This window comes from Desmodus rotundus, chromosome 3 (assembly GCF_022682495.2).
Source record: "Desmodus rotundus isolate HL8 chromosome 3, HLdesRot8A.1, whole genome shotgun sequence".
NCBI lineage: Eukaryota > Metazoa > Chordata > Mammalia > Chiroptera > Phyllostomidae > Desmodus > Desmodus rotundus.
This window is the reverse complement of record NC_071389.1, coordinates 152965873-152991060: the sequence shown is the minus strand read 5'-3', so window position 1 is coordinate 152991060 and position 25188 is coordinate 152965873. Positions and strand designations below refer to the sequence as shown.

Below are 25188 nucleotides of genomic sequence, written 5' to 3'. Positions count from 1 at the left end.
GTGCAAGAACAGATTTATTACGGAGGTAATTTAACTGTAATTTGCTTTGTAAAACCATAAACACTACTCACTTTGTGGACTTTCTTCCCAACCGTTCAGTTTGGATTACCTCCCGTGACATCCCCCTGACCATGACACTGAGCAATGACAGATACTTGCTGTGAAAGCTACCTAAGTGCCCAAAGGCTGCATTTCTAGGAAACATGGGTATTCCTAAAGGGCTCTGAAAACTGAATGTAGAGTTCCAAAATCTCAATTTAGGACACTTGGTAATACATTTATTCTCAGAAAGGTACCAACTACAGTATCTTTTTAAAAAAATTAAGTTCTTTATTGTTGTTCAAGTACATTTGCCTCCATTTTCACCCCACCACGTGCCCCCCTGCCTCACCCATTCCTGCCTCTCACCCTCAAACCCACCCCCTTTGGTTTTGTCCATGTGTCCTTCATACATGTCCCTTGATGCCCCCCCCCACCATTATCCCCTATTATCCCTCTCCCTCCTCCTCGCTGATTACTGTCAGATTGTTCTTTATTTCATTCCAACTACAGTGTCTTTATAGAATAGTACCCTCCTTATTCAGAGTTTCTCCCACGGTTTCAGTCACCGTGAAAATATTAGATGGAAAATTGCAGGCATAAACGACTCCTAAGTTTTAAGTTGCACACCATTCTGAGTAGTGTGATGAAATCTCATGCTGTCCTGCTCTGTCCCACCCAGGGCACAAATCATCCCTTTGCCCAGCATACACTCCAAATTCGTTACCCAACTGTGCGTCACTTAGTAGCACTGTCAGTCATCAGATATTCAGAGAGAGTGAGAGCACGCACACGCACGCACACACACACATGCACAGGCACGCGCGCACACACACACATACCTTTTGCTACAGTGTAATAAAAAGCATTAGTCTTTGGGAGACTTTGTTGCCATTCCATTCTTAAGTGTATCACATCTGATGATTCCTTGAAGGATTAGTGAAGATTAGCAGAAATCAAGGCAAATCGGATTTTGCAACATAGCAACAGCTCAACCTTTAGGAATGCAGGGTGTTTTTTTCCTTCTCAAATTTCAGTGCCTAGCAAGGTTAATATATAGCAACGGTTCCTAGTCTTTTCAATAAAATGTGGCATTACACCTAACCCCTCATGACTAAGCAAAGGACTATAATTTGAGGCTGGAATTCTAAAACTGATTCTAAAATTACCCCTAAAATTAACTCAAAACAGTACAGCCAAACCAAACACACAAAACTGTATTTTCTCATCAGAGGCTGTAAGATCTAAAGACCTCAAATATATCTGAATCACTCATATTCTTGGTACACTGAATTTCTTTTACTCTGCTGTGGGAACAAGAGTACCATTCAGTTCCACATTCCTAGAGATGGAGGCTAAAGGTCACTGGTAACTACTGTTCTAGGCCCCTGCTTATACCAAAACAATAACAAATTCAACAAGAAACAATTTTGGAAATACAGAGAAGTCTGCTCTATCTCAGAGGTAAGTAGTTGCCACCAATGTGAAATTTGGCATTTTATTATATTCTCTGATTGCTTCATGTATTTAATTCATTCCATAAAACATAAGCTATTTGAAGGAATTTCTCTTTTCTGTGTTTAGTAAATATTTTTGGTATGGTTTATATTTTTGATTGTTTCCATTCTTCCAAATACTCAACCCTAATCCATTGTGATCATTTTGTAATTCTCAACATCTCATAGTATCTCTGATCAAAGATAAGGATATGGAAAGCTTACCTGTTAAAAATAACAAGTTGAGTATATTTTTAAAATAGGCATCCCTAAATAGAAATCAACACCTGACAGTGGAGGCATAACAGTATCAGAAGTGATCCTCCCTATATATAACTGGGATTCTCTGAAGAGCGGCTTCGTGGTCCCGCTTAAGCATAAATTACCGTATTTTGCAGTTATAATGTGCACCCGCATTTTTGGCCCAAACTTTCAGGAAAAAAATATTTTGTCTTAATTTTTTAATTCAATTATCCATTCATTTATTTATTTATATTTAGATACTTGTTTTCTGTATTATAAAAGAAATTTTAGTATTTATTTTTTAGCGTATGGTACAAGAAATTTTATGTAAAAAATAATTACAAAACATAAGAACAGATACAAGGTACAAGAATCTATCTTACTCTGTGGATAACGATACATCACTCTTCATTTCATTTTGTTGAATTGTTGGCTGAAACTGCTTTCGTTCCAAGTTCATAGTAAGTTCAACAAAACTGATTATCGTATTCTGGGGTATTATTTTGTGTACAGATATCGTTATTGCTTTCTAGAGTTATGCTTTTAACACATAAGCATAAATGAAAGAATTTAAAACATTTATATAGAGCCCTGGCTGGTGTAGCTCAGTGGATTGAGCGCAGCCTCTGAACCAAAGCATTGTTGGTTTGATTCCCAGTCAGGGCACGTGCCTTGGTTGTGGGCCAGGTCCCCAGTAAGGGGTGTACTAGAGGCAACCACACATTGATGTTTCAATTCCTCTCTTTCTCCCTCCCTTCCCCTCTCTCTAAAAATAAATAAATAAAATCTATAAAATTAAAAAATAAATTTAAAAATTGCTAAAAAAACAAAACAAAACATTTATATAGACACGGGATTAGTACGACCTATGTATAATGTACATCCTTATTTTTCCCTCAAGAAATTGGGCAAAAGTGCACATTATACATGGCAAAATACGGTATCCTTTTGATATAAGGCAGCCTCTGAATGATCTCTATCAATTTGCAACTATGGTTTAACCTCCTCCCTCAGGCCTACCAGCTATTGAATGCCCTTTTCTAGAAAGAAGCCTACAGCATAGAGAGGGAGAAGTTTGATGAGCTCTATCTTGAGTAAGAGAGGCAAGTAGACAGGCATCTACAGCCTCTAAAGAAATTAGAAACTAACTTGGGACAATAAGATGTCATTAGCTTCTAACTTCCCTATTTATAACCCTCATTTAGAATCCATCGTGACAAAAACAAAAAAAAATTGAAAAACATGCCAATATCCCTATGTTATAAGCATAAATGGGCAATCATTGAAGAGACTACACCCTACTCTGAGATCAGCTTCAAAAGAAAAAAATATCCAGTAAATAACTGGTCATAACATCAGTTAAAGAGGAGAGAAAAGCAGATTGACTTCCTTGGATTTGTGGGCAGATCAGGAAGACGACCTGGCAAAGAGAGGAGATGACTCTGCAAGTTTTAACATGAAGCCAGTGAGATGTCCTGACTACAGAGTAATGGTGAAACTGTCTTTTTTTCTTGTTAGAAGCCTTCTGTCTCAAAGTGATAAAAAAGATTCCTACTACCAGAACATCTATGAAAAATCTCATTCAAGCAGCCTACATAATTTTAAAAATTGCCTTGCTAATTATTCTATTCACCCAGAAGGCATAAAATGAGTAGAATTATATTTTAAACCAAATTTGACCACAAAGAAACTCATCAGAAAAGAGGAAGTGGTGGGAGCCTCAAAAGAAAGCAACCAAGCCAGCCAGATAGACAAGGAAGAAGAACAAGACACATCAGATGTGATTCCTAGACTCTTAAAAAACAGGCTTCACACAGTGAAGACAGGACCCAAGCCCAAGGGTCCAAGGTGCTAGAGGGGAAGACAAAAAGATTAAGATTCTCAAAATTGAAATCCTGCCAATTTCACATTATCAGACATAGAGAGGGAAGAAGAGTGGAAGTATCTAGGAAGACTGGACAAAAAGCTCACCCATCAACTCAGAATTAGAAGGATATGCACAAGAAAAATACATATAAGAGGAAAGAAATTATTTTTTAAATGTGGCACCGATACATAGAAGCAGCAAGCCTGAGCCGAAGCCCAGAATGTGCTGAGACTTGCAAAAAGGTAAGGGAGGCACAGTTCCACTCTTTGATGTAAATGGCGTATCACTAATTAATATCAGCAGAGACAGAAGAACATCTCAATTCCTGTTAATCTTCTTTCTTCTACTTTCCTGTAAAGAAAAACCATTTTGAAAATAGAGAGAGAAGACCAAATATGGGGAAAGTAGATTAACGTCCAAATAAATAGGAGACTATCAAAAAGTGAAGGAAGGGAGAACCAAGATGGCGGCGTAGGTAGACACACTGCGCCTCCTCGCACAACCAGAACTGACAGAGAATCGAACAGCAAGGGGGACTGACACCAAGGAAATAGAAAATAAACACATCCAGACTGGTAGGAGGGGCGGAGACGGGCACCGGGGTGGAGAGGACTCGCGTGGCTGTGGCGGGACTGAGACTGGCGGAGTGTGGGACAAATGGCGCAGTCCGAGCACTAGCAGACCCTGCGGCCCCACATTTGCACAGATAAACCCAGAGGGCCGGACTCAGAGTGGCGGAGAACGGGGCAGGCAGAGTGGCGGGTAGCACCCTGCAGCACCACATTCGCCCACAGATAAACCTGACGAACGGCGGGCAGCGAAGCAGACTGCATAACCCAGGGCTCCAGCTCAGGGAAATAAAGCCTCAAACCTCTGATTGAAAACGCCCGTGGGGGTTGGGGCGGTAGCAGGAGAGACTCCCAGCCTCACAGGAGAGGTTGTTGGAGAGACCCACAGGGGCCTAGAGTGTGCACAGGCCCACTTACTCGGGAACCAGCACCAGAGTGGCCCAATTTGATTGTGGGTATTGGAGTGAAAGATTGAAATCTGGAGGACAGTGAGGCTGGCGCCATTGCTCCCACTCGGCCCCTCCCCCACGTACAGCGTCACAGCGCAGCGACCAGCATTACCCCGCCCTGGTGAACACCTAAGGCTCCGCCCCTTAAAGTAACAGACGCGCCATGACAAACAAACAAACAAAAAAATGGTCCAAATGACAGAACACTTCAAAGCTCCAGAAAAAATACAACTAAGCGACGAAGAGATAGCCAACCTATCGGATGCACAGTTCAAAGCACTGGTTATCGATATGCTCACAGACTTGGTTGAATCTGTTCGAAAAACAGATGAAAAAATGAAGCCTATGCTGAGAGAAACAAAGGAAAATGTACAGGGAACCAATAGTGATGAGAAGGAAACTGGGACTCAAATCAATGGTATGGACCAGAAGGAAGAAACAAACATCCAACCAGAAAAGAATGAAGAAACAAGAACTTGGAAAAATGAGGAGAGGCTTAGGAACCTCCAGGACACCTTGAAATGTTCCAACATCCAAATTATAGGGGTGCCAGAAGGAGAAGAGGAAGAACAAAAAATTGAAAACTTATTTGAACAAATAATGGAAAACTTCCCCGATCTGGCAAAGGAAATAGACTTCCGGGAAGTCCAGGAAGCTCAGAGAGTCCCAAAGAAGCTGGACCCAAGGAGGAACACACCAAGGCACATCATAATTACATTACCCAAGATTAAACGCAAGGACCTACATCCAAGATTACTGTATCCAGCAAAGCTATCACTTAGAATGGAAGGGAAGATAAAGTGCTTCTCAGATAAGGTCAAGTTAAAGAAGCTCATCATCACCAAGTCCTTATTATATGAAATGTTAAAGGGAGTTACCTAAGAAAAAGAAGATCAAAAATAGGAACAGTAAAAATGACAGCAAACTCACAGTTATTAATGACCACACATAAAACAAAAACGAGAGCAAACTAGGCAAACAACTAGAACATGAGGGTTGTCAATAGGGGAGTGGGAGGGGGAGAGGGGGGTAAAGGTACAGAGAATAAGTAGCATAGTAGATAGGTGGAAAATAGACAGGGGGAGGGTAAAAATAGTGTAGGAAATGTAGAAGACAAAGAACTTACAAGTATGACCTATGGACATGAACTATAGGGGGGGAATGTGGGAGGGAGGGGGGGGGCAGGATGGAGTGGAGTGGGGGGGGAATGGGACAACTGTAATAGCATAATCAATAAATATATTAAAAAAAAAAGTGAAGGAATGAAATTAGTATACCTGGGTGAAATTATATACCAGAATTAAAGAATGTACAATTGAGATCCATGAGTGACACTTGGTAAACTCAGATACATTTCATGATTCTGAAAATGTCAAATGTCACATCAGCGTTTTATGTCTGTAGTAGCAATTTTCAAAGTGAGGAGAGTATATTATCCAGACTTTTACACCAGAGTGATCTTACATGAAATCCAGGCAAGACTGTACAGCAGGTTATAAAAAGAATAGTTGATAAAAAATAAATAAAAATAAAAGAATAGTTTGAGTAGTTAGGCAGGGCATGAGGGATCACTAGGAGCCATACCCAAGCTAACTCATTTTCCTTTTTTTATATGATTTGACCAGGGAATGCTGGAAGCATCAGTATTTCTGGATTTTAGCAATGTATAAAATAAAGTCTCTCTTGATACCCCTGTTCAAGGCGAAAACATATGAAATTTGCTACAGTCAAGTGGCTTTACAGGTATACAACTGTCCCTAAAGAGTACAGGTAAGTCTAGATGGTTTAGTGGTATGCCACAGGACTCTAGAGAAACTCATCCTCTGCGACGTTATTCACAAATAAATGACTTGATGAGGACACTGAACAGGATGATGACCAAATATGCAAATCACAGGAATCTGGGATAGAAAAGCAAATATCCTATATGAGAGGATCAACTTCTTAATTAATTAATTAATTTACTTATTTTAGAGAGAGGGAGGGAGAGAAACATCAATGTGCAATTGGTTGCCTCTTGCACACCCTCAACTGGGGACTTGGCCCGCAACCCAGGCATGTGCCCTGACTGGGAAGTGAACCTGCGACCTTTTGGTTTGCAGGACAACTGAGTCACACCAGCCAGGGCACATGAATCACCTTTAAAGTAGAGTCATACCTTGGTGCTTGTCGGCTTTAGAACTCATCAAACTCTGTATTCGTTGTATTTTGATGAGAAAAAAAAGTTTCAGCACTTAGCGCTTGCTCAGGACTTGCTGCGCTTGCTGAACTTGTATGAGTCACAACACTGCCTTGCAAGAGAAAATGCTTCATCATTCAGTACTCATTGGGCTTGGCACTCGTCAGGAGTTCTGGAGTGAATTAACGTGTACCAAGGCACCACTATAATTCTAATTGGCTGGAACAGGAAGCTAAATCTAACGGGGTAAGATTTAATAAGGATAAGTATTAAGCCATGCACTTAGAACTAAACAACAAAATGGCCCAATATACATTAGAAAGACTAGGGCTTTAAGAAAAAGTCTATATTAATGAGACAAACAGTGTACTATGGCTACCAAAAATTCTGGTATCAGGTTTCATTAAAAACAAAGTCTGATGATGGGAATGACATTCGTCTCTTTGCAAATCAGACAACACCTGAGTACTGTTCTTCGTTCTGAATACAGAACTTTAAAAAAGAGGACTTTAAAAATCTAAGAAAGAAATAAGAATTGGGGGGACCTAACATCATGCCATTTGAAGAGTTAAATGAAGGAAATGAGGGTGTTTATCTGAAGCAAAGAAATCTTGTTAGATCTACTCTATAAAGAGATTCAATTACCAGTTCAGGGTTGAAAGATCTGGCCTCTTTAAAGTGTCCTCACACTGCCTGGTGTGGCTCAGTGGGTTGGGCATCATCCCATAAACTGAAAGGTCATGGGTTTGACTCCCAGTCAGGGCAAATGCCTGGGTTGCAGGCTGAGTCCCCAGTTGGGAGTGTGCAAGCGACAACCAATGGATATTTCTCTCTCACATTGATGTTTCTCTCCCTCTCTCCTTCTCTCTAAAAAAATCAATAAGCATGTCCTCAGGTGCAGATTAAAAAAAAAAGGCTTCCATCAGTCATTCAAATATTTATTGAGTGACTACTAGTGCCAGACACCACTCTAAGTACTAAAAATCACATATGATTTCTTAAATAAATTTGTTTTCTGCCCTGGCTGGTGTAGCTCAGTGGATTGAGCACAGGCTGCAGACCAAGGAGTCGCTGGTTCGATTCCCAGTCAGGGCAAATGCCTGGGTTGTAGCCAGGTTCCCAGTAGGAGCCATGTGAGAGGCAAACACACATTGATATTTCTCTCCTTCTCTTTCTCCCTCCCTTCCCCTCTCTCTAAAAATAAAATAAATAAAATGTTTAAAAATAAATTTTTTCTCTTTTTTAAAATTTTATTTTTTATCCTCACCTGAGGACATGCTTACTGATTTTAGAGAGAGGGTTAAGGAGGGAGATATACATTGATGTGAAAAACATCAAACTGGGGACCAAACCCACAACCTAGGCATGTGCCCCAACCGGAATCAAACCCTTGACATTTCAATTTACAGGATGATGCTCCAACCAACTGAGCCACATTGTCCAGGGGACTCTATTTTCTCTTTCCTTTGGTCTTCCATACTTTAGCAGTTGTGAATAACTGGTACCTCTTTTTAGTTCTTACTAATTGTTTAACACAAAGTTTATTGCATCATCTCTTTCCCATTCTGTACACACTTCTCCCTAACCAATTTAAATTTACTAAATTCTTTTTCACTTATGCCTAACTTACAGCTAAATAGTTGCTAGACAGTTCCTATCTAAGTGTAACAGGACAAATGGTGAAACAGAGCTTGGAAAAAAAATGAAAATAAATAAATCTAGACAATCCAAATATAGCCTTAAGTTTTATATACCAGAAAAATTGCATGAGACTTCATAACTAGCCTGCTAAATGTTCCTTTAGTAGCTAATCTCCAAAGAGGGCCGAGGGTGATCAGCATCTCTGGGCAGTCATACCTTTATGTGGCCCTCCTTCCACATTGAATCTGGGCTGGTAAACTGCTTTTAACAAAGATAATCTGAAGGAAATAGCAGTGTGTTAGGTCTGGCCTAGAAACTAATCTCTTTTTTAGAATTTTTATTGTTATTCAATTACAGTTGTATGCCTTTTCTGAAACTAATCTTTAAGGACTGTCAGCTTGCACTTTGGGGAACCCTGACCTCTGAGGTAGGAAGTCTGGCTACCCTGCTGGAGAGACCACCTGGAGCGGCACCATGAAAAGGGAGAGGCCTGAGAGGTATATGCAAAGATAGACAGATGGATTCAAGTCAGGCGAGTGAGCCATCCCGAATGGCCCACATAAAGCAAATCTGCACAGCCAATCGGTGGGCTCATGAGACGTCATAAATTGTTGTTTCAAGCCACTACCTTTTAGGGGTGGTTTGTTAAGTTATAAAACAGAGGAACAGGCCCCTGTTCCAATGTTTCTAAAGAATTCTTTACAACCAAACATGATAGTAGTGCTGAATATGTAAAGAAAGATATTAAATTCCTCACACACAGAAAAAACCCAAAAGGGTACATTCCAAAAGCCTTAGTATGGCACTTAAGGAAAAATAAACAACAAAGCACAGACTGCTTTACTTATATTACCTTTGAAACAGCAGTCGATGCTACAAAAACTACATTGCCAATAAAGCATACTTATTTTCACTCTTCAGGTATAGAAATAGTAGTAAAGAATTTGAACTATGTGGCCAGATTCAAAGAATAAGCAACTGTATAAAAAATGAACAAAAATATATGTCCGAGGACAAAGGCGTGCACAATGATCAGTCTGACCCATGAAGACAGCCACCTCTTTCCCCCACCTCCTCAATGCTCTAGTCCTGCGGCTTTCAAATTCTGAATACCATTCACATCAATTAAGTCATTTTTTAAAAGATTTATTTATTTTTAGAGAGGGGAAGGGAGGGAGAAAGAAAGGGAGAGAAACATCAGTGTGTGGTTGCTTCTCAAACATCCCCCACCAGGGACCTGGCCCACAACCGAGGCATGTGCCCTGCCTGGGAATCAAACTGGCGACCCCCTGGTTCACAGTCCGGCGCTCAATCCACTGAGCCACACCTGCCAGGGCTAATTAAGTCATTTTTATATTAAGGCCCAGAACATACATCTATATATGTCTACAGAACTGAAACTAGTTTCAAAAACAATACTTATTAATTTTCGTATTCTCTATTTGACTTTATTAAATGTCGCCCACAATCTGCAGTTTGAAAAACACTATTCTAGTTTTCCCCTTAGAACTTTGCAATAAATTTAATCAAGTTTATTTACAGTCCATTTACCAGTATTTAAAAAACTAACACAATAAAAGACAAGCCTTCCATATCAGACCGTAACTCAGCTACTTAAAAACAGCGATATTATCTACTTTAATAACTAAACAAATACTCACAGAGACTCAGACAGAAAGTAAACACATGTGGTACTCAAATAGAAAAGTGGCTCTTCCTCCAACACGCCCTTACTGGGCCCCTTTGACTCTCTCATTTATAAACTCATATATACCTGACTCTCCACGGCAAAGCAACAAACAATGCTGCTAAACCTAATGACAAACATATTCATACCAAAGTCTGTCTTAAAAACTGCAATCCAAATCCTGGTTTTTAAGTCAGCAAATATTTGGAAATAAAATAGCTTTCAAGCCATCTTTTGTACCTATAGAATGCTTTACTAAATTAAAGGAGTCAGGTCTGTATGGAAGGCGTGTAAATACCAATGATTCTCAACTGTGGCTGGCTGCACTGCATATTAAGAATCACCAGGGAAGGTTTTAAATATCCCTTCCAGGCCATATCCCATGCCAATTAAATCAGAACTGGGAGGAAGAGGTTGGTGAGCTTAATTAGAGTGCTGTGTCTTAATAAGTCAAGGTAATGCGTTTGATCTCCGTGTCATCTACCATAACCGCTTTTCTACACCAAGACCTGATTTTAGAGGCCTTCAGTCAGCCATCTTCCAACGTGACTAGTTAGGGCAAAGGAGTTGTTCCATGACCTCCACAAGGGGAAAACACTGAGCTTGACATTGAATCAGTAAATCCCTTTGAGACCTTTTTATTTTTTCCATTGATTTAGCAAATAGTCTTTGAGCACCTACGGTGTTCCAGGCCAGGCCCTACTGTAGATAGCAGGATATAGCAATAAATAAGCTGTGGATAGGGTCCCTTTACAAAGCATAGTATCACTGTCATCTAAATTTCCAACGCTGCACAGCAACAACTCATACTATTCTACAAACACCTGTTGTTTTCCTACATTCCAGTTCGTTGTCCTTACAGTATTAACTAATACTCAAGGAAGCATAAATCAATTATTTAAAAATATAGTAAAAATTATGTGACTCAAAAGGGCTTAGTGTGTTTCTAGTAGGTATTTTACTCAACTCTGCTCTGAGGAGCTTAACTCCACTCCCCTCCAGCTTCCAACTTGGAACACAGAACACTGACTGTTGAGTATGAAATCAAAACACAAGTGAGCAGTAGATAAAAAACACCGCATCTGGATTTTATACTGAGGCTGCCCCTGATAGAGATACTGGGCATCTGACAGTCTTTCTTTAAGAATACTGTTCGTGGAACTTCTCTCCAGATCTCAACATGGGCTTCAGATTCTTTAAATACTTTAAGAATGTGCTTTTAGGTATAAACCATTCTACTTCTTCAGCACAGTTAGGACAGACCAGAGGTTTGAACAGTTGTCATCATGTACGTCTCAAATTTACTGAACACTGAAGCTTAAGTTCTTTTCCCCCCAAGTCTCTGAATCTCCCTCATTTCTACTCTGCTATTTGCCGACTCACTAATTTACTCCTCTGGGCAATGTGTTTTTTTTAATTTCCTTTAGCTAAGAAAGTCACTAAAAACTTCTAATTTCAAATCTGTCTGCAAGTATTACTTATTTTGGAAGTGAAAAAGTATCTTACCAATGTCAGATACTTCCAGAGAACTTGTAAGATATTAAATGTTTAATCAAAGAATGCTGAATCAGCAAAGCCATACCTCAGGAGATTTGCCAGATACAGGCCTCATTCTCAGTCACCCCCCCCCCCCGCATTACAGGATTAGCTCTTACCAGCCTAAAAATCTCATTAAAATACTGCTAATTGAAAACCACTTGTGGCATCATTAGTACCAGGCTCTTTTATTAAATTTCTGAAATTACTGACTCTTCCTATTAATGGCAAGGTGGTTAACGGCAACCTGAAACAGTATTCATGGGTTATATATTCAGGAAATCTGACAATTTCGATATAGAAAGTAGAATTGCCGCTCAGGCTGGTGTGGCTCAGTGGATTGAGTGCCAGCCTTCAGCCTAAAAGGTTGGCAGTTCGACTCCCAGTCAGGGCACATGCCTGGGTTATGGCCAGGTTCCCAGGTGGGGGTGTGTGAGAGGAAAACAATTGATGTTTCTCTCCCTCTCTTTCTCTCTCCTTTCCCCTCTCTCTAAAAATAGATATAAAATACTTAAAAAAAGAGAGAGAGAAAAGCATAACTCCCATTTCAGTATTCAAAGACCTGACATCTATCATCATAGGACCTCCCTGGGAGAACGACAGTTTCTGTGTTTGTCTTCCTGTAGATAAGGGAGGCCGCACTCAGCCCCTCATAGAGGTGAGCCTCAAAGCCTCTTGCAGGCCCAAAATGTCTGCCAGTGGCTGCTGCTGCCGCCCCTTTTTCTTCTTCTTTCGCAGTTAAGCTTCTCTCCCTCTTCACTGGCAAGAAGTACCACTCACCACCTTTGGGGTTCTTCTGCTTTGCCTGTTCCATCCCCACTACCAAACCTAGTTTCAAAGCCACACAATCTCCCCTGCCCCGATTCCTCCCTGCACTGAAAGACAAGCACAGACATTTTTCTGTTTATTCAGACTTTAACTGATAATGACTTCTGGGGAAATCCTAAAGGTATCAGAACACTAGTCCTTTGAAATGGTAAAAGGCTTTAGATATCTCCTCTCCCTTTATGCTCACAATGCAGGGCTTATAAAAGCCCTCTTCCTTCTCTTCCTTCAGACCACACCTCTGACGGGGGCCCTCTCTTCTAAAACGGCCAAAGCTTCCAAGATGTCCTCAATTAGTCCTGATGCTGCAGTCAAAGCAGAACTCTTATCTGCCCCCTTTCTTTTATAATCAATTTACATTTCTAAGGACATGCAAAGCAGAAGATACCCAGTTCAGCTGCCAAGCATCAACCCTTCTCAGGAATGATAACTAACTTTTTATCATTATCCTCCAATCTGCAACCAGAGTAACTTTTAAAAATGTAAATCTAAAATATCACTACTGTTTACCATGCTTCAGTGGCCTCTCAGTGAAATCATGATAGTTAGTTCTCACCAGGGCTCCCAAGTCCTTTCTAAACTGGCTCAGCTTACCTATACAGTCTCATCTCTCATACTCCCAGCTCTCCGTTCCCTTTTTGAAAGTTCCAGCTGAAAAAATGAAGTGCCTTTTCCTTGCTCTCCCCTCTATTCCACTTCCTCTCAACTATTAGCCCAGGAAGTGTAATAGCAACTGCAAAGGCCCTGAGGTGGGAGTGCGCACAGCATTTGCGCAGCTGTAAGGCCGCCAGACGCAGCTGGGGCAAAGCAAGCCAGGAGAAGAGCAATTACGGACAACATGGTCTAACAGGCAATCCATGGGACCAATGCCAGAACTGAGGCTTTTACTCAAAGTGAGATGCAAAATCATTGGGGAGTTTCTGGAGGAAAGTAACATGATCAGTTATCATATATAATTTGTCATAAAATTTATCACTCAAACAGGGACATTTTGGTGAGCAAAGGAGGGTGCTATTAATAGTTAACTCAGGACAATAAGCATCAACAAGACCTTAATTTTAAAAGGCTTCTGCTCGGAGCCAGCTAGAAGGGATTCCTCTGGCCATATAAGGAACAATTTTATCAAAATATATAGTGATAATAAAAGACTAATTTCCTGGTAATAACCTGTGGCATAAAGTAATCTGAGGCTACATTGATAAAAATAAATAAATAAGGGGAAGCTCTTTGAAAGCCAACTAATAAATGTAGAAGGAAAGACATGATTAGAAAAATCATCATTTAGCAACCATCATAAAGATAATTGATTAGGCCAAGAATAATCAATAAATGATAAAACTGGTAGAAGTTTGAAAATAGGGTATTTCTACAGTCTCAAAATATCTCCTCAAAAAAAACTAAGTCAATTCTTCTAAAAGAGCAACAAAACTGACAAACATAGCTAGATTGTCCAGGGAAAAAAGAGAGAAGACACAAAAAAATAAAATCAGAAATGAAAGTATGTTATTACTACCAACCTTACAGAAATGAAAGAATTATAAAACTATAAACAATTTATACACAAAAAATTAGACAACCTACATAAAACAGACAAGTTTTTAGAAACACACAAAGTACCAAAACTGACTAAAGAAGAATAAAAAATTCTCAATAGACCATTTATAATGAAATTGGATCAGCAACCAAAAACCTCTCAACATTGAAAAATTCTAGGACCAGATGCCTTCATTGGTGAACTGTATCAAACATTTAAAGAATTAACACCAATCTTACTCAAACTCTTCCAAAAAAGAGAAGAGGAGGGAACACTTCCTCACATTCTATGAAACCAGTGTTATTCTGAAACCAAAGCCAGCTGGAGAGATCACAAGAAAAGAACACTGCAGACCAAGTCTCTTATGAATAGAGACACAAAAGTCCTCCACAAAATATTAGCAAACTGAATCTGACAGTACATTAAAAGGATTATAAACTATGACCAAGTAGGATTTATCCCAGGAATTCAAGGGTAGTTCAACATAAGGAAATCAATCAATGAAATATCTCACATAATCATCCAACAGAGAAATAGACTACAAAATTTAACACCCTTTCATGATTTAAAAAAAACACAACTCAGTAAAACCTTGATGACACTGTGCTAAGTGAAATAAGGCAACCAAAAAGGACAAATTTGCATGACTCCCATTATGTGAGGCTCCTGGAGTAGCTAAATTCACACAGACAGAAAGTAAGTAGTGGTTGCAGGGGCTGGGAGAAGTAGGGTCAGTGGATACAGAGTTGCAGACTGGGATGGTGGCCAGGTTCTGGAAATGGGTGGTGGTGGCGACTTCACAACAGTGTGAATGGGCGTAATGTCACTGAGCTGTATGCTTACAAATAGCTAAAATGGTAAATTTTATATTATGTATATTTTACCATTAACACACACACACACACACACACAGAGCAAACTAGGAATAGATGAAAATGTCCTGAACATTAAAAGGGTATTATGAAAAACCCAAATCTCCATGATGAAAGACTAAAAGCTTTCCCTCTAAGATCAGCAATAAGACCAGGATGCACTACTGCTATTCAACATTGTACTGGAAATCCTAGTTAGAACAATTAGGCAAGAAAAAGAAATAAAAGGTTTGCAAATTGGAAAAAAAAGAACTAAAACTATCTCTATTTGTAGATGACGTAATTCTATGTTAAGAAAATCCCATAGAATCCCCCAAAACTAAAGGGCTAACAAATGAATTTTGCAAAGTTGCAGGACATGAAATGAACTAAAAAAACCCTGTTGTTTCTATGCATTAGCAATGAATAATCCAAAAAAGAAATAGTTCTATTTTTAATTGTATCCAAAAGAATAAAATATGTAGGAATAAATTAACCAAGAATGTGAAAGACCTAGACACTGAAAACTATAAAACATTGGTGAAAAAAATTAAAGATGACCTAAATAAATGGGAAAACATCCATGTGCATGGATTGATAAACTTAGTATTTTAAGATGACAATACTTCCAGGAGCACCTTTCTATTTATTAGCAGAGTGGCTATCCAATTCATGAATTGTTGAATAAAGCCAATTAGATCTAAAAAAAAAAAAAAAAGATGGCAATACTTCCAAAGCTATTTACAAACGTGAAATCACTATCAAAATTCCCTGAATAGCAAAAACAATATTGAAAAAAAAAAACTAAGTAGGAGGACTCAAACTCCCCAATTTCAGAACTTACTTCAAAGCTACAGTAATTAAAGAAGTGTGGTACTAGCAAAGAATAGACATACCAACCAAATGAATCGAACTAAGAGTCCACAAACAGATCTTTTATCTATGGCCACTTGACTCTCAATGAAGGTGCCAAGAAAATTCAATGGAGAAAGAATGAAAAAATGGTGGATGGGACAACTGGATATCTACATGCAAACAAATGAATTTGGACCCCTACCTCACTCCATACATAGAAACTCAAAAGTAGATCAATGACCTAAATATAAGAGCTTAAACTATAAGACTCTTAGGAGAAACCACCACTGAGTAAAACTTCATGGCTTTTAATTTGGCAATAGATTTTTAAAGTTGACATCAAAATCATGAGTCACAAAAGAAAACATAGGTAAACTGTACCTGCTGGTGAGGTTCAGTGGATTGAGTGCTGGCCTGTGAACCAAAAGGTTGTTGGTTCAATTCCCAGTCAGGGCACTTGCCTGGGTTGTGGGCCAGATTCCCAGCTGGGGATGTGCAAGAAGCAACCGAATTGATAAATCTCTCACACAGCAATGTTTCGCTCCCTCTCTTCTTCCTCCCTCCCTCTTTCTAAAAAAATTAAAATAAATAAAATCTTTAAAAAAACCAGATAAACTGGACTTCATCAAAATTATAGACACTTTTGTAAGTCAAAGAACACTATCAAGAATGTGAAAAGACAACCTACAGAATGGGAGAAAATATTTGCAAAGCATGTATCTGATGGTGATCTAGTATCCAGAATATAAAAATAACTCTTACAACACAACAACAAAAAAAGACAACAACCCAATTTAAAACTGGGCAAGGTGGGGCTTCTGGTCAAGATAGCGGTGTAGGTTAATGCAGTAGTTGCCTCCTCCCACAACCACATCAAAATTACAGCTAAGGTACAGAAACACCATCACTCAGAACCACCAGAAATCAAGTTGAATGGAAGTGCTACAACCAGGGAGTTAAAGAAGAAACCACATTGAGACTGGTAGGAGGGGCGGAGTAGCTGACCAGGGTGGTCCCATACCCATGTACGGTGGGTAAAAATCAGGAGTGATGTCACAGCTGAGGAACAAGGGTGCCAGCCCCACACCAGGCCCCCACAGCCCGAGGATCCAATGCCAGGGATATAAGTCTCCATAACTTCTTGCTGTTAAAAAAAGCAAGGATCAAGGCCAGGGAAGACAAAAACTGCTGGAATCCCAGGCAGTTCCTCTTAAAGGAGCCACACATGAACTTACTCAGACTCACTCCCTCTGAGCTCAGGCACAGGGGCAGCAGCTTGAAAGGCACCAGAGGCAAATGGGGAGGAAATGAACTGTTTGACATCAGGGTGAGAGCTGGGAGGCAGCTTTCTCCCAGAAACAAGTGCTGGCAGAGACTGTTCCTTTGATGAGCCCACCTCTCACAGAGCCAGCAGGCAGGCACCGTATCTGAGATCCATCAACCTAACTCACGGCTGTTTGCCCCACCCTGGTGATTCCCTGAGACCCCACCCCACCCAACTTTCAGGCCCTCTCAAGCTGTTTCCAGTGGCTTTTCCTGATGAATAGCTTGTCTTGGCTCATGCTTCAGATTTCCCTAAATTCTCTCAAGCAAGCAGCATCTGACCTTAACAAGCCCCATCCTCTTGGTAAGTGGCCCCAGGCCCAGCACTAGCAGCAGCCAGCCTTGGTTAACAGCTTGGCCTTACCTGGGCACCTCCAAGCCCAGCACAAGTAGCAGCCATCTGCAGGTAGCTTATGCCAGGCAGCCCCAAGAAGAACAGACAGTGGCTGACCTTGGCCTGCACCTCCCAGGAGTCCCAGAGCCAATACACCTAGTAGAGTTATAGACCACATCAGAGTAGCACCACCCAACCATCTCCACCAGCAACACCCTCAGGCGGCAGACTCAGCAGGCATTAGAGCCCTGCTGAAGTCAGTCCTGCTCTGTGGAGTGGGGCCCTGCCCAGCTGATCCTCCATAGTGTTCAGAGGTTGGTGGTTGGCGGTCAGTGGTCACAGCCTTTCCTTGCAGCTGACTGGCCTGGGTAAATCCCTCCTGTAGACGTGCTAATAGGAATCAAGAACCAACTATAAGAGGAGGGTGTACACAGCCCACAGGGTGGGCGCACTGAGCTTGGGTGATAGGAGGCTGTGCCACTGGAACCTACAGGACACCTACTACACTAGGCCACTGTAGCAAGCCTGGGAGACATAGCAGCTCTAGCTAATTCATAGAAACAAACACAGGAGGCCTCCAAAATGAAGAGACAAAGAAACATGGCCCAAATGAAAGCACAGAAAAAAACTCCAGAAAAAGAACTAAAAAAAGGGAGACAAGCAATCTAATCTACTAGATGTAGAGTTTAAAACACTGGTTATAAATTTGCCCAATAAACCTAGTAAGAACCTCAGCAGCATAAAAAAGATTCAGTCAAAAATGAAGGATACACTAATTGAAGTAAAGAATAATTTACAGGGTATCAATAGTAGAGTAGATGAAGTTGAGAATCAAATCAACAATTTTAAATATAAGAAAGAAAACTGAATTAGAACAGTAAGAAGAAAAAAATAATTTAAAAAAAAAGGATAGTGTAAGGAGCCTCTGAGCAACTTCAAGTATAACAACATGTGCATCATGGGGGTGCAGGAAGAAGAGAGCAAGAAATTGAAAACCTATTTGAAAAAATGACAGAAAACTTCCCTAACTTGGTGAAGTAAATAGATGTAAAAGACCAGGAAGTGCAGAGTCCCAAACAAGATGAACCCAAAGAAATCCACACCAAGATACACCATAATTAAGATGTCAAAGGTTAAAGACAAAGAAAGAATCTCAGAAGCAGCAACACAAAGGCAGTTAGTTACCTATACTGTAGTTCCCATAAGACTGTCAGCTGATTTCTCAAAAGAAACTTTTCAGGCCAGAAGGGATTGGCAAGAAATATTTAAAGTGATGAAAAGCAAGGACCAACAACCAAGATTACTTTACCCAGAAAAGCTATCATTTAGAATGAAGGACAGATAAGAGCCTCCAGACAAGAAAAAGCTAAAGGAGTTCATCATCACCAAACCAGTATTATATGAAATGTTAAAGGGTCTTCTTTAAGAAGATCAAAAATGTGATCAATAAAATGGCAATATATATCTATCAACAACTGAATCTAAAAAACAAAATAAATGAACAAGCAGAACAGAAACAAAACCATAGATACAGAGAACATTTTGATGGTTGCCAGACGAGAGGGCAGGTTGGGGAAATGGGTGAAACAGGTAAAGGGATTGAGAAGTACAAATTGGTTGTTACAGAACAGTCATGAGGATGTAAAGTCCTGAGGGAGTGGGGGGGCTGTGTGGAGGGGAGTAAAGAGGGAAAAACTGGGACAACTGTAATGGCATGAATAATAAAATATAATTTAAAAAACACTGGACAAGGGACTGAACAGACACTTCTCCAAAGAAGACTCAGGAGTCATACAAATGGTCAATAAGCACATAAAATGATGTTCAACATCATGGCCATTAAGGAAATGGGGAAAAAAACCCACAATGAGATACTAGTTTACACTCACTAGGATGGCTTTAATTTAAAACAACAACAAAAACCTGACCCACATGGCTCAGTTGGTTGGGCGTTGTTCCACAAAGCAAAAGGTCCAGGGTTCAACTCCTGGTCAGGGCATGTACCTGGGTTGTGGGTTGGGTCCCCTGTCTGGGTGCACATGAGAGGTAACTGATCCATGTCTCTCTCCCTCTCTTTCTCCCTCCCTAGCCCTCACTCTACAAATAAGTAAGTAAAATCTTTTTTAAAAAATTGGGAAAAAATGTTGGTGAGGATGCAGAGAAACAAAAACCCTTGTACATTTTTGGTGAGAATGTAAAGTGGTTCAACTGCTGTGTACAACAGCTTGGCGGTTCTTGAAAAAAATTAAGCATACACTACACACCGAATGGCCAACATCCGGAACACTGACACCACCAAATGCTGACAAGGATGTGAAGCAAAAGGAACTCTCACTCATTGCTGATGGGCAGCAAAATGGTACAACCACTTTGAAGATGATTTTGGCGGTTTCTTGAAAAACTAAACATATGCTTACTATATGACCCAGCAATAACACTCAATGATATTTACCCAACGCAGCTGAAAACTATCTTCACACAAAAACCTGCACATGGATGTTTACACCAGCCTTACTCATAACTGCCAAAACCTGGAAGAAACTAAGATGTCCTTCAGTAGGTGAATGGATAAATAAATCCTTCCGGACAATGAAATATTATTCACTGCTAAAAAGAAATGAGCTATGGAGCCATAAAAAGACATGGGGGCATATTAAATGCATTATTACTAAGTGAAAGTCCACATATTGTACGATTCCAATTATATGACACTCTGGAAAAGACAAAACTACGGAGACAGTAAAAAGATCAAAAGTTGCCAGCCCTGGCCAGTGTGGCTCAGTTGGTTGGAACACAGGCCTGTACACCAAAAGGCTGGGAGTTCAGTTCCTGGTCAGGGCGATTACCTAGATTGAGGGTTTACTATCCAATCAGGGTGTGTATGGGAGGTAACCAGTCAATGTTCCTCTCTCAATGTTTCTCTCTTTTCCTCCCACCCTCTCTTTCTAAAATCAATAAACACATTTTAAAAAAACCCAAAAAGATTAATAGCTGCAAGGGATGGAAGTGGGGATATGAACAGGCAGAACATGGAAGATTATTAGCGCAGTGAAAATACTCCGTATTGACATGATGGATACAAGTCATTATAAATTGGTCTAAAACCCCAGAATGTATACTACACCAAGAGTGAAGAGTGAGCCCTAAAGTAAACTATGGACTTTGGGTGATTATGATGTGTCGATATGGGTTCATCAATGCAGGTCCAGTTACCACTCTGGTGGGGGATGTTGATAATTGGGGAGGCTTTACATGAATGGAGGCAGGAAGTATGTGAGAAATTTCTGTACCTTCCTCTATTGCTATGAACCTAAAACTACAAAAAAAAAAAAGGCCCTTAAATTACAAAAAAAAGTTAATCATAATCATTGATATGACCCATCAATTCCAATTCTAAATATATACCCAAGAGAAATGAAGACATGTCTAGTGCAGCATGGTGACTATAGTTTGTGACAACGTATTGCATACTTGAATGTTGCTGACGGTTCTTGTAACTATGTATAGTAATGGATCGTAACTGGACTTATTGTGGTGATTGTTTCACAAAATACACGAAATCATTACATTGTACACCTGAAACTAATACAATGTTATATGTCAATTATACCTCAGTAAAAAGAAAAAATGTTTATGCAGAAACTTGTTCATGAATGTTTATAAACATTCTGTTGTCATTTCCTTCATAAACACAATGCTATGTTACAGTTATTCATACAAGTCAAAAAGTAGAAACCACCTAAATATCCACTAATAGGTGAATGGATAAACAAATTGTGATATGCACATACAATGGCATATGACTCGGCCATAAAAAAAGAATGAAGTACCGAAGTATTAATACATGGTGCAACGTGGACAAACCCTGAAAACTTGTGCTAAGTGACAGAAGCCAGACACACAAAGTCATCCATCCTATGATTCCATTATGTGAACTATCCAGAACAGATAAATTCAGAGACATGATGCACATTAGTGGTTACGGGGGAGACAGGGGAGGGGGAAATGAGAAGCACTGTTGAACAGGTAGAGGGTTTTCTTTGGGGGGTGATAAATAGAAAACCAGAACTAGAGGAGGTGGTTGCCCAACACCGAGAACACATTAAATACCACAGAGCTTTCACTTTAAAGTGATTACTTGCATGTAATATGAATTCCATCTCAACTTAAAAAATGAAAGAAAGGTAAAATCTTAAAACAAAATTGAATCTTTCCTTTTTTAATAACGGTTCTATTGAAATAGAATTCATATATCATATAATTCACCCATTTAAAATGTATAATTCAATTGTCTTTAGGTAGTCATAGCATTGTGCAACCTCACAACTTTAGAACCTCATTATCACCCCTCCCCCAAACAATGGTACCCACTAGCAGTCACTCCCCACTCCCTCCTCTCTCACAGCTCTAGTCAACCTCTGATCCTGTCTCTAGAGATCTGCCTGTTCTGTACATTTCACAGAAATGGAATCTTATGTTATCTGGTCTTCTGTGACTGGCTTCTTTCACTCAGCATATTTTCAGGGTATCTCCTTTATTTTAACCATAAAGTTTATGCCGTGTATTAAAATATAAGGAAAAAAGTAAGAAGAATAATATTAAAGGACTACTTATGAAAAGAACATTACTGAATATAATGGCAGATCAAGAATCAGAAAGAGGAATCCAGTTAAGATGAATCTTTATAAAATAGAAATCAATAGATTTGAAACAAAATCATTAAAGTAAGCAAACTAGGGTAAAACAAATACATTACGGAAAGAATTTTACAAAACAAATTGCTTGTCAAAGAACATTTTCCCTAATGAAGGTGTAAGAAATGCAACCACAAGGTCTAATTAAAAGGAGAAACAGGAAGAGCAAAAAAGCATTACCTCCATCTATAAAAACTCCTCTAGTCAGTGTTTCTTGAAATGTAGTTCCTGGGCTACCTGAATCAAAATCATCTAAGAACTTGTTTTTAAAAAAATCAGATTTCTGGACTGTGTCCCAATCGCCAATAATGGGACCCTGGAAACTACATTTAAGTACTCCAGATAACTCTCTTGAAGACTAAAGTTTGGGAAGTAATATGTAATTAACACAAATTAATGCAAATGATTAAATGTATGCAAGAGCCAAAAGAACAGTGACAAGAGCAAAATGCGTGAAAAAACAAAATAATGGTAAAAATGTGGCACATTGTGCTTTTGAGAAAACATAAGATAATGTTTGAAAACTCTTGTGGATTTGATGTTGGAAAAAAATTCTAAATGTGTAAATACACAAGCCAATCTTTCCAATTCCTGTGAAAAGCACTCAGGGTATGACATGGAAAGCACTCATCAACAGACGGTCATATAGCAGAGAGGGTACACAGTGGGCATGAAAATGTTTGTTGACAATGTGAACTATTTTATAACAACTACAGTTATGATTAAGTATCTCCATCCTAAACTCTAACAACCTTGACAAAAACCAAACTTTTGCTGTGATAATCTTCGCATGAACAATAGCATAAATTGTCAAACATTATGTCAGATACTAACATGCAAGGTCAGGGTCCACACATTTACTTTCAGACCAAGTTAATCTCTATTTTTATGGTCAGACTTATGTAAACAAGGACAGGGAAAACTAGGGTTAAATTTCTCAAGAACACTGTATGACAGAACTCAAATTTCCTTGAAAATCACAAAAATATGTATACACAGATAGCCTTCATTATTCTAACTCTAAGCAGAGTCCTGAAGGTGAAGTACTTACTAAGTTGTAACTCATTTTACTTCAATAAGGAAAGTCCATTTTAGTTTTACAGGGATAAAGAGAGGAAATTTACATTACATAACTCTCGAGGATCTCACTATCAGAATGCAAAATTTAAATTTTTGCAGTGTTCCCATAAAAAAAACATCTTTCCCCTATAAACCCCTACATCCAATTAAAGTGTTAAGTTCTAACGTGTCTTAGGGAGGAGGTTGGGGGCTAGGTGAAAAAGGTGAAGGAATTAAGAAAAAAAAAATCTCAAAGGCAGACGACACTATGGTGATTACCAGAGGAAAAGGAGGGTGGGGGGAGGTAGAAGAGGGTAAAGAGGGGATAAATGGTGATGAAAAAAGACTGGGCTTGGGGTGAACATGTAATATACAGATGAAGCATTACAGAATTGTACACCTGAAACCTATGTAATTTTATTAACCAACGTCACCCCCAAAAAATTCAAAAAAAAATTAAGTCTCTTTTGACTTATTTAGATTAAGCCTTATAATACATTTGGAAACCCAATTATATTCGATCTAACCCTAAGATGCAGATGTTTCAACATTTGCAGACATGATTCTTGCACATCTTATAAACGAAACAAACCATATTGGGGGAAAGAAGGAGCTAATGCATGCAAATAAATTACATGGAAGAGTAATGGTGCTTTCAAAGGGTACTTTTATTTATTATCAACATTTGGCTTGATACAGAAAGGTCTAGAAGCCCCTAAAAGCTCTCTTTGACACTTTTCATTTTGCAGATATGTTTCAAAACCCGGTAGAATTCAGCAAAGCCTAAAAGGAGGCTAAGATACAGACGTGTGGACTTCTTCACCAAGGTCTCACATTTCCTTCCAACGAGTGGTCAATCAATATTCGTCAAGACCCGCTTCCAACTCCCTAAGTCTCTCACACAGGCACAACAGCCTCTCAACATTATCTGGCTGCTAATCAAGGGCCCTTCTTGCTGCTTCTACTGACCCTGCAGACTTGACACTGTCTACAATCTCTTGTTCCGTTTCTTTCACAACACTCACAACTCAAAGCAACGAAGAAACAAGTCCCTTTTCCCTAAACGCAGTCAGCTTCTTTAACTCTATTCACTGCACTGCCCCCCACCGCCACCCCTATTCTCTATCCTGCCTTTGTTATTCAGAAAGTGCAGGGTCTGGGGAGACCTCACTCACCTCATGCTATAGGCACCAGCACCCAGTTCCTGGCCGATCCCGGACAGACTAGCATCAAAGTCCTGCACCAGCCCGGATTCAATCACTTCATCGGCCAGAGGCAGCTTCAGAGCCCAAGCCATCCTGGCTCCTTCCTTGCCCCAGGCGACACTGTTTCTTGCACAAAGGTGAGCAGTGTGATTCTACCCAACGGGGGCAAGGACTGTAGGGAACTCTAAACCAAGATCTCCCACGCAGTACCCACCAGCACCCTCAAGCCCTACCCGCACTAATCTCCCGTGCCCTTGGCTCCTTGTTCTGGGCTGCCTGGACTTCCAAAGTCCCTCCCACCGAGCGCTCTGGAGCCGCGTGAAGGCCCTTTTACTTAATTATTCTAGACTGCCCAGAAGCAGCCCTGGACTTCCACTCTCTGGGCTCTCCCCTTTCGCTCGTGGTGGTCACTCGCTGCTTCCCAAAGAGACCAACAGCAGCGACCCACCACCTACGAGGCGCTCCCAGGTCGCTTTCGCACCTTTCCACCCCGCCCCCCACCGCTAGGAACCCCCTCCCTCCCGGGACCCGCTCTCCCTTTCCCCTCCAGGCCTTGCTTCCGGTCAGCCCCCAGCCACTTCCGGTCAACCCCACGGCTCTTAGAACCAAATCCAGGTTTCCGCTCAGCCTACTCCCTGACCTCTGCAGCCTCCCCACGACCTCAAAACATGGAAGGGAAAAGTCCAGCACGGGTATGAAACCCGGAGACACCAAGCTCCGCCACCGCCCGCCGCCCCAACGCCAACCAATCATGGCGCCCTCTTCCTAAACCGGTCCGGCGAACGTGACGTCATCCTAACGC

General features: G+C 40.2%; 1 protein-coding gene across 4 annotated transcripts in view; it reads right to left on the bottom strand.

Moving 5' to 3' along the window:
- Nucleotides 1-25143, bottom strand: part of TFCP2 (transcription factor CP2) — a 46926-nt gene extending 21783 nt beyond the window's left edge. For all 4 annotated transcript variants that reach the window (XM_045184233.2, XM_045184234.2, XM_045184235.2 and 1 more), the window contains exons 1-2: nucleotides 25027-25143; nucleotides 24357-24506 (exon numbers count right to left, since the gene is read on the bottom strand). In XM_045184233.2, coding sequence (XP_045040168.2) covers nucleotides 24357-24506; nucleotides 25027-25139 — 263 coding nt within the window. In that variant the 5' untranslated portion in view covers nucleotides 25140-25143. The remainder of the gene's footprint in view (nucleotides 1-24356; nucleotides 24507-25026) is intronic.
- Nucleotides 25144-25188: the final 45 nt, after the last annotated feature.